The sequence below is a fragment of the Capsella rubella genome, unplaced genomic scaffold, assembly GCF_000375325.1.
Source record: "Capsella rubella cultivar Monte Gargano unplaced genomic scaffold, Caprub1_0 scaffold_6, whole genome shotgun sequence".
Classification (NCBI taxonomy): Eukaryota; Viridiplantae; Streptophyta; class Magnoliopsida; order Brassicales; family Brassicaceae; genus Capsella; species Capsella rubella.
The window spans coordinates 1,872,775-1,886,746 of NW_006238918.1; the positions used below are offsets into that span (position 1 = coordinate 1,872,775).

The 13,972-nt window shown below is 34.4% G+C and overlaps 3 protein-coding genes across 3 annotated transcripts; 2 read left to right on the forward strand and 1 right to left on the reverse strand.

Moving 5' to 3' along the window:
- Positions 1–165: 165 nt before the first annotated feature.
- Positions 166–1,591, forward strand: LOC17881089. The gene is made up of 3 exons (XM_006288749.2): positions 166–383; positions 821–974; positions 1,244–1,591. The coding sequence occupies exons 1-3, from the start codon at positions 246–248 to the stop codon at positions 1,438–1,440; spliced, it is 489 nt and encodes a 162-aa protein (XP_006288811.1). The 5' UTR covers positions 166–245; the 3' UTR covers positions 1,441–1,591.
- A 2,273-nt stretch (positions 1,592–3,864) lies between these two features.
- On the reverse strand, positions 3,865–6,144 carry LOC17883684 (B3 domain-containing protein At5g06250). The gene is made up of 3 exons (XM_006288369.2): positions 5,487–6,144; positions 4,745–4,965; positions 3,865–4,113 (listed from the first exon to the last, which is right to left on the reverse strand). Exons 1-3 carry the CDS (start codon positions 6,061–6,063, stop codon positions 4,087–4,089), a joined length of 825 nt encoding a protein of 274 aa, XP_006288431.1. The 5' UTR covers positions 6,064–6,144; the 3' UTR covers positions 3,865–4,086.
- A 7,141-nt stretch (positions 6,145–13,285) lies between these two features.
- On the forward strand, positions 13,286–13,960 carry LOC17883480 (40S ribosomal protein S17-4). Its single transcript, XM_006286750.2, has one exon. The coding sequence runs from the start codon at positions 13,381–13,383 to the stop codon at positions 13,798–13,800; it is 420 nt and encodes a 139-aa protein (XP_006286812.1). The 5' UTR covers positions 13,286–13,380; the 3' UTR covers positions 13,801–13,960.
- The last annotated feature ends 12 nt before the right edge of the window (positions 13,961–13,972 follow it).

Sequence of the window (13,972 nt, forward strand, 5' to 3'; positions counted from 1 at the left end):
TGCCTATATATACCCTTTTAGATAGAACTGGCCGATCGTTCGGTTTACTTTGTTGCTTTAAAAAAAAAGATTCCTAAACCGAGAATAAAGTTAATCAGGATCAAAGTGAACCGAATCCTAAACCAAACAAAACCGATATAAGTCCGTCTCGAATAGACAAACCGGCGACGGTAAACTCAAGAAGCTGAGTACTTGCGATAGGCGACTGTGTCTTTTTCGCCGGGGGAAAAGAAAAAAAGTGAAAGATGAAGCTGAAGGTTGTGTATCGTAAGGTCTCCGATTACATCCGTTACGATCTCAAAGAAATCGTCTTACCTTCATCACTTCCTGATCCTCCTCACGTCGTTAAACGCCGCAAATTGACTTGGCATGAGCGATTTCTCGTGAGCTTCCTTCCTCTTTCCCTTTGAATTTTCCGGTAGTTATAGGATCTGGGTATTTCAAAATTGTCTCTCAAGGATAGCAAAGTTCGCATTTTGTTGTGCTTTAAATCTTCTCGCGCTCATTGTGGTTTACTCACTGATTTAGAGTAAATTAATCCTTCAATTAGACCCATAGTTACCAGTGTTTGATTTCATTGTGTATATTGTGGAAACTAAGATAACAAATGTGTGATTTCTCTTGTTTGAGCAAAAAGATTCGTCCTTTCTTATATTAGATTCTTTGATTAGTGTGCGTGTGCGTGTCATGGGTAGAAAATGTCTGTGGTTCCAATATGAATACTTCTCAATACCGTTTTCATTAATTAGTGCTTTCTCCTCTGTATGAAATTTATCTGATGTTAAACCACTCTGTGTGAACTATTTATGTTTGTCATTAGGTGTTGAAGGAAGCTTCAAGGCTTTATGCTGCAAGCTGGGTGCGAGATATAGGTCCTGAACTTCGTCCAAATGATTACAAGAAGCAAGGGGACGCTGAACCTAAAAAACAAGTGAAGGAGACAGAGAATGAGCCCTCTGTTTTGGAAGATCTTGGTAAGAACTGCTCTTCTGCTATTGCCTATCTTAATTGTATCTGACTTATATTCAAAAGAAAATGATCGAATTTGGTAATAGCGGTCATTCCAAATTGTAATCTGGCTTGCAAATTACAAATATTGAGAAGTGGAATACTTCTCCTCATGTGTCACAAGAGTTTTGTTATTGATTACAATTCGTTTATGGACTTCATGTATAATTTTTTGCCTAATCGTTTATTAACTATTGCTTGTTGTTCATTCTTTTTCTGTAACACTTTTATACAGCGGTAGCTGCAAGAGGTGGCATGGAGACTCTAAGGCCTGCTTTACATCGCTTGTACATGACACGAGCTTCGCATTATAAAGATGCTCTTGCAAGCTTTATTAAAGGTTACCATGAAGGCTTGCAGCAAGTTATGCAGAATAAAGAAGAGTCTGAAGCCCCTGCAGATGAAGCTGACAAGTCTAAAAAAACTACCTGACCTTTAGTTAGCTCCAAAAGCAGGATTTTTTATGTGACTGCGAGTATGTATGTAGCTAGATTGTGGGTTCTTTGATGTTGTACCACAACAATCCAAAGATATTTATCAACTACATAGTCTTTAATGCACAAAGTAGCCTATTTGTGAAGAATTGCCTAGGAAACAACAACATTTAGCTCTACGCATGTTCTTCATAGATATAAGCCTTGTGATAAACCTGATGATAATTGTGATGGGTTTCATTAGTCCAGGAATGTTACTGAGCACAAGCTAGCTCATTGCAGGGCTACTTTATATTGCAGAAGGACTCTTCTAAGTGTTTGAACCTGCTGAAACAATAGTAAGCAACTCTGTGTTATAGATGTCTCCTGTTTTTTTAGTATAAACTTTCAATTTTTCTTGGTATTCTCTATACCTTTCTTCCCATATTAAAAGCATTGCTAGTGGATTTTTATCTATTCTATCTGCAACAGTCTTTCATAATGGTGTTGCAAAAAAGTTGGCTGGCCCCTAGAAGTTGTTAAAAAAGCATAGATATCAGATATATTTCAGGGGAAAAGTTGAGCAGTCGATTCAGAACTGTACTTTAGGTCTTGTTATGATCAAGACTTTATTGCAGGACAAACCCTTAATGCAGGAAGGAGACCACTGAGCATCTTAACTATAGCTAAAAGCTTCAAAGACTAGTGGTAATGGCACATGGCTGAGGGTCCCTCTCCCACTTGCAGAGCCACTGAACCATTGAGCGGAGATCAGTTAGCTTCAAGTCAACAAGTAAGTATATTTTCTGAATCTTCATGGGCCCTTAAAAAATCACCTGTGGCTAAGTAAGATTGAAACAAAAGTAGCTGAAAAACACATTTTGCATTACCTGTTGATTATCAACCAATGCTGTCAAGTCAAAAAATGCGCCTGCCTTGAAGATTAGCACTTGCTACTGCACTCAAAACTGGAACATGTGCGCATATAACCCGAACATTTGTAGGTAGTGACTGGTCATGATAAGGTTGTATTGTTTCCATCCCTGTTATGCAAACTTTCTGTCCAATCAAGATATAGCTTTACTACTTTGGTGCCTTACGCAGATAGTTTGGACAGCTTCTTTTTGACAAAGCATCCCCGTAAATGATTGCAGAATGAAATTTTGCTTTTCTATGACTCATAAGTCATAGCCAAGCTATAGCCATCTCACTACCAATAGATTCTGAGGAATGGATTCTCCTAACCTAAAGCAGCCATTCGATATCATCGAAATAGTCCCTTATGAGTCAAGAATCTCTTTTCTATAGAGCGACATAAAAGAGTTAAACCTATGTGTATCACCCGGTCCGCAAAACTAACAGTTGATTAGAAAGTTAGCTAGAGTCGACAATTAGAGTGAGTAGAGGATTCAGCAGACTTGTTGAGCATGGAGAATTATGTGTTTTGAGTAAAGGATTCTCTCGAACAGTTCATTGGTTTTAGGTTGGTTTAGGTGTATGTAAGTGGATTAAGTGCAGTAGTAGTAGGAGAGCTATATCTGAAAAGCTGGTAAAAGCCAAGGGATAATGGCTGTAAAACCAAATGTTTAAAGGTTATACATAAAATGAAGAAGAAACAATGTATGTGTTAAAGACATCATTGGATCAAAACACAATCTCTTTTTGGAAGCACATGGGAGGTGGATAACTGATCCAATGATTGAATTTTCATTTATATGATAAAATGTTGAAGAGCACTAAAAGAAGCAGTACATGAACAGACAATCGCTTTCAACAGAGGATTCACTGTTCATCTGACCTTAGTACATGAAAGAAAAAGAAACAGGTTCTTGTAGGACTCTCTCCTAAGAAAAGTCTCTATCTCTCTTTCTACTTTTTGTCAAAATTTGTAGACTCCCTCCCCCAAGTCTTCAGAGATAAATAAAAATTACATTAGATACTTGTGACTTGATTGATCTGATTTGTATTGAAACCATGCCTTACATTTTTTTGGGTTTCTCTCCCAAAACTGCAATAGTTTTACAATTGCCATTGTTTCCACCAATATCAAAAGAAAAAAAAAAGAAGCTAGAGTAAATTAAAAAAAAAAGAAAAAGGGGTAAAAAAGCTATATAGTAAACTCCACAACAATAAACATCATTTGATGATTGGCCCTACTTTTTTCTTGTTTCTATAATAATCTCAACAATTTCCAATTTCATCTTTCTTTCACCCAAAAATAAAAACGAAAGATTCATCATGACTTCACAAGTACAAACTATGCATAATGCATGTATGTGAATACATCATCATCATCAGTGGAAGAAGAAATTTGCTCTTCTTCTCTGACTTTTTGGACGTATAGAATGTGAAAAAAACAAAAAAAGACTTATGTGCCTCAAATTCAGCGATATTTACATATTTCTTTTTTCCATTTCCAGATTAGTTACATACAGTGCGGAAGTGCTAATTGAGATATTTATTAAAATTTGCATACAAATTTTTTGTTTGTCCAGAAAAATTGGCCGCTGTGGCTACAAAGTCTCTGGTCCCATAGAGAAAAAGGAAAGCTCTAAAGTCAATTCAGAAAATGTTTGTCACTTGTTTCTTTGGGATCTCTCTCTATCATCTTATCATCATATCATCGGCCTCGTCCTCTCTATCTCTAGCATAGCAGCTTCCTTCTTCATCGTTCCCCCGTGAAAGCTATATTCTGTTTTTATTATAAAACACTCTCTATGTTAATGTAATGTAACATCCACATATACAAAAACCATCAGTTTCTTTCGTACACATTTCCTTATTCATGCTCTTTGTTCAAATATAACATTTCGGCGCCAGTAAAAGCAACAGTGTGATTCGGAGACCAACAACATATATACATATACTTTATAGTAATTATTATTGGATTAGAATTAAACTATACTACTAATTGTCCAAGTACTATAGTTAAATTAAATGAAAGTGGGCTCTCAGACAAATCAAAAAGACAAAATCAAAGTCACTAAACAAAGTGGCCATGTGCCACTGCTCATAAAAGTCTAGCTACTCTCTCTCTCTCTCTCTCTCTTAAGTCTTAACAGATTCCCTGATTCCTCTTTCATTATATATTACTTTATAATAATCTTCTCCTAATCACCCAATCTCTGTTTATTTTAAGTTATAATTTCAACTGTCTCGTCTCGAGAAACAGCGTCATCCCATCTGTTTATCTACATTTTAAAAATCATTATAATAAATACTATAGCATATAGTACATGATGATGTAATGTACGTAACTCTATCTAACCTAAAATGAATCATGTTATGTTATATAGGGGTAAGAAAAAAGTAGATAAAATTACCATGTTATGAGGATGAGGGTAGTAATAATACATGTTTTGGCCGTAGTAACCGTCGGGAGATTCAACTGCGGCGGCGGCGGCGGCAGCAGAATCATCTCCGTCGTTATCATCCATTTGACACTCCAAATTCACGCCAAATAGCCTCAACGTCCTTGAGCTCCCCGCGACGACGGAAGACGAAGGTGTGGAGTGAGTCTCCCCCGCTGTTGCTACGGCGGCTCCTGTAATCACCGACACGTGCGCTTCTTTTTAAAATAAAAATAAAAAAAAAATCGGATGGAAACAAAACACACAAAAGAAGTATACACAACTGAACAAAAAGCACGTTTGTCCCAGGGGATTGGACGGTCTTCTCCACGCGCTCTTACATGCGCGTGTATAGGTAATTATATTAAGTTACAACTTGGGTGAAGTCAAGTAATCGAGGTCTTCGTTATTAGTTTAGAAATTATTAGCTGTATAATAATAATGGAATGTCACTTATCTCAGGTAGTTAATTACGTAAACTTATAGTAGTAATTTAAGGACCTAAAAATAATTATTGTGCATTGTTAGCTAGCAAGGAAAAAAAATGTATATTTTGGTGTAGTGTTATGTTTTAATCCCCCCGACAGCATTCTTGAACACGATTAATGTAAACAAAACAAATTGAGAAACAAGAATTTGAGAGTAATTTTCTTTATAGAATAGTTAACAAAAAAAATAAGGAGAAAAAGTAAACTGGTTAAAAAAAGAGAATTACCGTAGTGGGAATACTCAGAGTGAGAAGGAGGATTAGAGTAATTAGTAGAGGAGTGGTGGATTTGACGATAAGAAGGAGCTGCCATAGAGCTCGTATTGACGGCGGAGGAGGAGCCTTGGCCACGTCTGCGCCAGCCAATGAAGAGTCTGCGTAAATCAGAACGGTGTCGTTGGAAGAAAACGACGTCGCCTGGATCGAGCTGTTTGTCTTTGACGAATCTGCTCCATCCTTTAGTCAAGACGTAGCTCTGACTGCTGTTCCAGTAAGAGTATCTGAACCTCCAGGACTTGCCTGTCTCGTCTTCGAAGCTCAGAAGCATCCCTTTCTCCGACGAAGATGAATTGTCAGCGACGGCATTGAGAGGGAAGTATTTCTCAGCGTGCTGTTTCGGTATGACGAGGCGGTTGAGTTTGCCCACGTCGCTTGGCGTGAGAGACTTTTCAAAGAGTGACTCTTTTAGGTCATCGTTGAGCCACGCGGCGGTGGTTGTTGCTGTCTCCGATGCGTCGGTGGTGTGGTGTTGCTGCTGCCACAAGAGAGTGTGGTGGTGGTCTGTGGAGTAATGGTTGACTGACATTGTTTTCTAGGAGATAGAAAGCGAAAGCTGAGAGATAGATAGAGAATGGTGGAGAGAGAGAGAGAGAGATGGTTAGGTGAAAGAGAGAGGTGGGTGCTCGTAGTACTAATATAGTATGATACGAAGGAGCTAGAGAGATGAAACAAGACTTGGGGGTTAAATAAAAATATAAAAATAACAAAAAAAAAAGATTTGACGTGAAAACATTGGCAAAAACTAAAACTATTTGAGGAGAGAGCAACACACGACAACCAGAAGACTTTCTTTTAAGGTTTTGCGTGATGTTTTATCTTTTTCCATCATTATTACTTTTTTTCTACTTGTTGCAGTCCGTATATATTCATCTTATCAAATTTACTATTTCCTCTCTCTTTTTTTCATTATTCTATTTGTCTACATTATATATTTATGTATATTACTTTTTGTTCTTGAATATATACATTGGATTCCACGACTTTGAAGTATGATGATACTTCAGTTTTATTATAAAGGTTTGCAATTGGTACGTAGCTAAGCTAGCTAGAGATATGTTATCATGTGTATTAGTATTAGTATTTTCTTAGGAGTTATGAAAAGTTATTCTCAGGTGAGATTGGTGATTAGGAGGAAGTTCTAGTCAAGAAAGAAAGAAACAAGAGTTTTTTTTTCCCTGAAAGTAAAAGTTAGGCTACACGAAAACCCAAAGAATCAACCTATTTAGAGTTAGAAGAATCTGACCATTTTGATGCAAATTATTATGAGCTCAAATTTCTTTTGATGTCATTTCTAAGTAGCATCCTGAAAAAAAAATTAAATTATGTTTTTATGCGTGCTTCTCGAAATGTTACCAAAAGAAGAAAAACAAAGATATGGTCCTTGTAATTTCGACGCAATTAATAGGGAGCATATATGATATAAATACACATTTTTATTCGTAAAAAAGTTAGACGTAATATCACAGTCAACTATGTGTGATAAATGATACGTATATTATTAGGCCGTGTTCGATGTTCGATGCACGAACGTTAGCTTTCGTCATCATCTCAGTGTTAGTTTCAGGTTTTTCAAAAAGCCTTTTTCATTGGTAAGTTATAATCTATTTTGGGGGTTGAGCTGACGAACACAATCAAAAAAAGTTTGGCCTTAGCATTATTACGTACAGTAATATTTAATTGGGAAACACTAATTCAAGTATTATAACGAACACTGTTTCAATATTTTACATCAGAAGAACTGTAATGAAGACACAAGTTTAAAGATGAGTCTTCTTTTACTTTCACAACATAATATCGATACATTTTTTTTGTTAATTTGTTGCATACCTTTTTTACTGTCTAATGTAAAATACCGTGTAACATCATAGATTCAAGTTACAAGATATTTTTCGAACACACGTTCTACAAAATCTTTGGTGATGGTAATATATACTAGTATATATTATTTTTTTATAAAATTAAATTTTTCTCCTTACAACGTCACATAATGTATGTATGGGTGTGTGTGTATTGAGTCTATTTTTAAGGAAATAGAAGATTACAAACAATTGGGAGAGTGAGAGGTCTAATAGGTTAGCTTAGCTAGGAGGGTAAATTCACTAGCAGTAGTTGTATAGGCTGCAGAAAATATTATAAAAACTTCTGAATTAGGACGAGCATGTTTGATGATCTTGAGCTCCTCTGAGAAAGAAATAAAGAAATTGTTAAAAAAACGATAGCGATGTGAATTATTCTTAATCCAGTTTCCTACTACATATATATTATACCACCCATGGAACCTAACCTCCTGCCGAGGGCCAACGTGTATTGAATAAAAATAAACTCGAATTTATTGAATAATGCTGATTAAATAAATTACTGCCTGACATATACACTAGTTTTTGGAAGGAAACAAAACCAAATCTCTCTCTGTTTATTCATGTATAGTGTTTTTTGGTAATAAATTACCATATATTTTCACTCTAATGTACACTCAAGCTCTTCAATTTATAAAACTCTTCGTGTGTGTTTTTTTTTCAATCTATAAGAAGATTTTGTAAAATACAATTTACAAGATGGCGTAAAAGGTGAAAAGAGGATGACGGTAGCGTGATGAATTGAAGGAAGAGAGAGGGAGAGAGAGAGAGATCCAACGGGTGAGAGAGGTTTAAATTTTTCACCCGAAGGAGATAGATAGAGATACTTTACCCTCACGCAACTAGTTGTGGGAGTCATGTGCTTTTTTAGCCTTTCCCACACACCATTCCATGCATCTTCAATTATGAGAGAGGATACTAATTACTAACTCCCTCGAACCATATATTTATATATATATATATATATATATATATATGTTAGCAGCATTTAGTGCCACGTACAGAACAATTATACTCTTACCCAATCAACTGATCTCATTGTGTTAATAATACATGTATAACACAAAGAAGAAAAGGTAGGTGCAAAATATCTAACAGATGTTTCACGAAACCTTTTAAACTCTCTGCTTTATACTATATGATTGGGTTTAGATATGTTTACAAGTAGTATAACTACTAGGTGCAGAATGGCAAAAACGGATTCATTTATTTATATCGAAGTTGATTTCAGTTTTAGTTAACAGGTAAATTGTTAGTACACAACAACAAAACAAATGTTTTTTTTTTTTTGAAACAGAACAACAAAACAGAACAACAACAAAACAAATGTTACCAATTTTAATCATTAGAAATGATAAAATATGTTCCTCATTACAAATTTGTTTTATGAAAATCCATAATTCTAGTAACCATTTAACTTGTAATACCATACATTAATTTTTCTCGTTTCAAAAATATTTTCCAAAGAAATCCTAAAGGCTAAAACTACCTGAAAAATCCAAAAGACATGCAAATGGACACCAACAACGTGGTCCTCTTCTGTTTTATTTGAAGACTTTTTTTACCATATGTTTTTCTTCTATATATATACTAAACTCTTTTCAATTTTATTCTTTCTAAAAGAACTTTTATCATTTTTTATATATATAAACATATAATGAAACATTTTTCGCGTGCTTGCTGAACACCATTAATTATTGTTATTTATATGTTTTTATACATATAATGTATATTTTTTTCGACCAACAAAAAAAAAAATCACTAACTGTTAATAAATTCCAAACCAAAAAAATAATACATATACGTCCTTTGATTTTTATCCGTCTCTGCCTTTTAACAAGAGAGAACTCTAATAACCAAATTTTCGTCATCCATATTATTTTATTTTTGTGCATAATAATAATAATATATACAGTACTTAATTCATGTGTCGTCTGTATTATATAGTTTTTTTCTTATAAACAAAATGAAAGTTGATCGCTGACAGTGGGCCAAATGCGCTTCAAGTAAAGAGGACCATCTAAACAGAGATTAATATTATATAATATATACACTTTCATAAAATAGCAAATGATAAAAATATAAATAGAAAGTTTGGCCCTCTTTTAATAATATATAATTTTATAAGAAGAAAACAACAGTTTTATGCGATAAGATTAATATCATTTGGATATTTTTATTTCCTCCTCTTTTTCGTCTTTCAATCCTCTCCTCACAGATCTCTGTCGTATTATATAAATCTCTTAGCTATTTCAGATTTTCAACAGAGATTTTTCTTTTAATTTTTGCAACAGATAATTTCCAATTATTTCAAAGTTTACAGCATGGTTTTAGAATAATACCTAGATTTCTAGCTACACGTACATATTTTTCATTCCTATTCTATTTTACTCAAACGCAGCAAATGCATTTCAACACCCTGCAAAAGCACAACATGTAGCGATATTACATGCTCTCATCTCTTGAGTCTTGAGGTGGTACGTATATATGAAATGCGTATACTATAATATCAGTGCGTTAGCTATGCTATGCTAAAATAAGGTTGGTGTTACTTACAATGCCATAAAAAAAGAAGAAAAAAACAAGCACGGATGAGATGGTGATCGGTAATGGACACCGGGGTATGTAAATGTAATGATGCTTGTGACATAGTATCAGAATAAATTTGTTTCATAGCTAAGACATGTCTTCTTCAACAAAAATAATGATTGAATTAGTGTTTGAGTAAATGGACAAAGGGCGACATCATTCCCAGGTCCATTTCGAGACACCTTTTTCGCATGTACGTCTGCTCCAATTAAAACACGTACACTTTCTTATCTTATTTATGTCCTTTTCTCTGTTAGTAATTTTTTTGTAACAAGGACTTTTTTTTTTTTTTTTTAAATCTCACTATATATACAAGTAATAATATTGCACATGTTAGGGTCATTTCCTCTCCAATGGCAGTTGAGTTTGTTGGGCTCTTTGTCTTTATTTTATTTCTTTCTCTATATATATATATATATATATATATGGTCATAGTCTCATAGAGCATGATTTTTATTATTTTTTGGTCTTCTAATCCTATGAGCGCAATTTGATAAATTATAATAATATTACTTTCTCTTTGTCACAAAATGTTTTCATTTTTGGTACGTTGAAAAGTTGGAACATGTGAATCAACTGTTAACTACATCTATTCATTCATATAATAAATTATTTTGTATATGAATAAGAGTATCAATTTTTATAAAGCTGCAATAATAAGTGAAATTTTTACAGAGTATGTATTTTAAAATCAGTTTTTGTTTAGTAAACTACTTCATATTCGTTTATCTCACTAAACAAAAGCCATTGTATAACGGTACAAACTCGAGTGCTCAAAATCTTACATATTTATAATGAGGGCTGCTACTTTTTTTTTTCCTGTTGTCAACATGACTGCTGTGATTCCAAATTTTGGATAACCTTAGCGCTCTTGCAAGTTGCAACAAATTGACAAACCTGTATACAAATATGCATACCATACCATTTGTTACCAAACAAAAAAATCCATACCATACATAAATACGACTATAGACTATAGATATAATAGGGGAGGGGAGTAGTGGACACTTTCTATGAGTTTTCCAAGCAATAATTTTTCTTGGTCGTACGTGAATTCTAGTCGCATATAAGTTTTATATTAGCAAATTGTAACACACACACTTATAAGACTATAATACTACCAAATTGTTACACACACACACACACACACGTTATAACGTAATCTAATATATATAATGCTCACTTGCAGAAGAGAAAAAAAAAAACAAAAGGAGCAGGAGCGGAATCTGCGATGTAAACCGTGGAGGGTTTCTATAATCTGCAAGTTCCTTTATTTAAATGTCTCTAAACGACAAGCTTCCTTTGTTATTTTTGGAAAGTGGTGCATGAAGCTTCACTGAGCTTCGGGTAAGTTGCTATTTTTCTATTCTTGTTTAGTCCTCTCATGTTCATGATATTTTCTCTATTCCCTAGTAAAAAAAATAAGCATCATCTCTTTATTTGCATTCTTGAAATGGTGTTCCCCCTTGTTTCTTGTCCACAAATATATGGTTCCCTTTTAGTTGTTTCGCGTTTTCGTTATGAGTGAGTGTACTTTCGAATTACAATAATATTAATAGAGGACTCACTTGTTAATTGACTTTCCATTCAACTTGAAACCAATGGCGTATATCTTGCATTATGCAAATAAATAATATGTACGCCGAGTACATGAATCGAGGTGATTAGTTTATAGTAGTATAAATATTTTAAGATTCTATTTTCTTAGGTGTAAGTGAAGTACTTTGTACTTTCTAAGTGTACATTTAATTAATAATTATACATAATAGTATATAACATATAGTAGCTAGGTGCCTTTTCAAGAAGTGTAAACTTAAACAGGTTTTCGTTTATTACTAAATCACACACTTACACGCTGTTATATGAATTAAAAGAAGAACAAATGCTCGAACTAGCGAACTTAAACGAAAGCATGCAAATCACTTGAGAAACTGTTGGTACAGAGAAGCTAGGCTAAACGGAAGAAGCAAATTAAGCTGATGAAAGACAAGATTTGTTGAAACAAAGATGGAGGAACTGTTGGAAGGTTTTTCGAGTTATCTCTGGCCTCATGCAGTCATGTGTCATAAAATATTTGTTATTGGATCTATTAATTGAGTTTCAAACCAGTAACACCAAGTGGGGCAATCCCTCTTGCATACTAAACTAATTAAAATAAATGAGGTAATTATAAACTATTCGAGGTGAGAATTACGTTTTGGATATGTTGGGAACATAACCTTGTAAATGTGGTGTACTTAGTTTTAGTTCTTGAGTTTCACTACAGTTAAGTGTTGAGACCTGAGAGACTGTGATTCAAATCATTTAATTTCACTATAGCTCAGACTCAGTCATGGTATACTAAATGGATTGAATCACTAGAAATCAATATAAGTTTCGGCTCAAGGTCTCGGGTTATTAAAGCATTTTAACACATTTAAAGTGAACTTTTAAAAAAGAAGAGAGTGTATATATAATTAATACAAAGCACTTAGCGCTAATAGTATCTGATGGCACTATAGTTTTTTTTTTGTTTTTTGTTTTTTTTTTGCATTTGTATTTGCATATATATTTATATTTATATTTATATTTATATTTATACCTCATAGATATGTGTGAAAAATACTTATTGACTTAGATAGATATTGATATCTCCTAAAAAGGGGACCAAACCATTTTTGCTATATTTTCTAGTTATTTCTAAACAAAACTGGCCTTGAGGAGGAGCTAGAGGAGAGGACCACACTTTTTTTCTTTCTTTCTTTGAAATTATATTATTGTAAAGTAAATTTTGATCTGCACTGTTCCACACACTAAAGTTGTATGCAGCCGATATTTTAGACTTAGACATTTAGAACCAATAACATAAATTTTCAAAATCCACAATTTTAATTTAGTGAACTTATGTCTGATGGAATCAAATTCCAATATCTTCAGACAAGTCATTTGCAGCCACCAAATTATTCATAGTGACAACAGATTTTAACATATAAAAATATAGTATTTATATTGATTTAATAATTTTATCATGAATTTTAAAATTCTATTACAATTTACTGGTTTTGAATCATTATCCGGATTTTAATATATTACTAGATATTAAATTTGAACCCAAAACGGATCAAAGGTTAACCATCATAGTCACATATCAGCCTTAATAGGCCCATCCCAGAATCATTAAACACTTAATTGACCCATTCCCGGAAGAATCCTTAACGGGCTCTTCTATTTAGGATTGGGCTTTGATACACCTTGCTAACTCTAAAGTCACAACGATAATACGATTTTGCCCTTTCATTCTTCATATTAAAGCTCTGTGATCCAGAACAAAACCCTAACCCTAATCCCAGCCGGCACCTAGAAGCAGCGAAGTAGAGAAGAGTCTCAGGACCTTTCGTAACCCAAAATCAAAAGCAAAGATGGGTCGCGTTCGCACGAAGACGGTGAAGAAGTCATCTCGTCAGGTGATCGAGAAGTACTACTCTCGCATGACTCTTGATTTCCACACCAACAAGAAGATCCTCGAGGAAGTCGCAATCATCCCATCGAAGAGGCTCCGTAACAAGATCGCCGGGTTCTCAACTCATCTCATGAAGAGGATCCAGAAAGGACCTGTCCGCGGAATCTCCCTCAAGCTTCAGGAGGAAGAGCGTGAGCGCCGTATGGACTTCGTCCCCGATGAATCCGCCATTAAAACCGATCACATCGAGGTCGACAAGGAGACCCTGGACATGCTTGCTTCCTTGGGAATGTCTGATATGCCTGGTGTTGTTAAGGTCGATCCAATCTCTGCTGCTCCTGTTGCTGCATTTGGATTGGGCCGTGGAAGGAGGTACTAGAGAGTGCCGTTGAATCAATCAATCAGTCACCATCTTTTTGATGTGTGGTTTCTTAGCGTCTTTTTTTTAATCTGCAAATTTTTGTTTTTTTTGGTTGAATCGGTTTATGTTAAACTTCTATGCTCTACATTGATTTGCTATTGCCAGATTTCATATATTGTTGTTGATCTTT

Coding starts and splice junctions, on each gene's coding strand:
- LOC17883480 (XM_006286750.2), top strand. CDS start 13,381: ATGGGTCGCGTTCGCACGAAGACGGTGAAGAAGTCATCTCGTCAGGTG.
- LOC17881089 (XM_006288749.2), top strand. CDS start 246: ATGAAGCTGAAGGTTGTGTATCGTAAGGTCTCCGATTACATCCGTTAC. Junction 384..820: donor CTTGGCATGAGCGATTTCTC/GTGAGCTTCCTT, acceptor GTTTGTCATTAG/GTGTTGAAGGAAGCTTCAAG. Junction 975..1,243: donor CTCTGTTTTGGAAGATCTTG/GTAAGAACTGCT, acceptor ACTTTTATACAG/CGGTAGCTGCAAGAGGTGGC.
- LOC17883684 (XM_006288369.2), bottom strand. CDS start 6,063: ATGTCAGTCAACCATTACTCCACAGACCACCACCACACTCTCTTGTGG. Junction 4,966..5,486: donor CTCTGAGTATTCCCACTACG/GTAATTCTCTTT, acceptor CGGTGATTACAG/GAGCCGCCGTAGCAACAGCG. Junction 4,114..4,744: donor ACCCTCATCCTCATAACATG/GTAATTTTATCT, acceptor TAATAAAAACAG/AATATAGCTTTCACGGGGGA.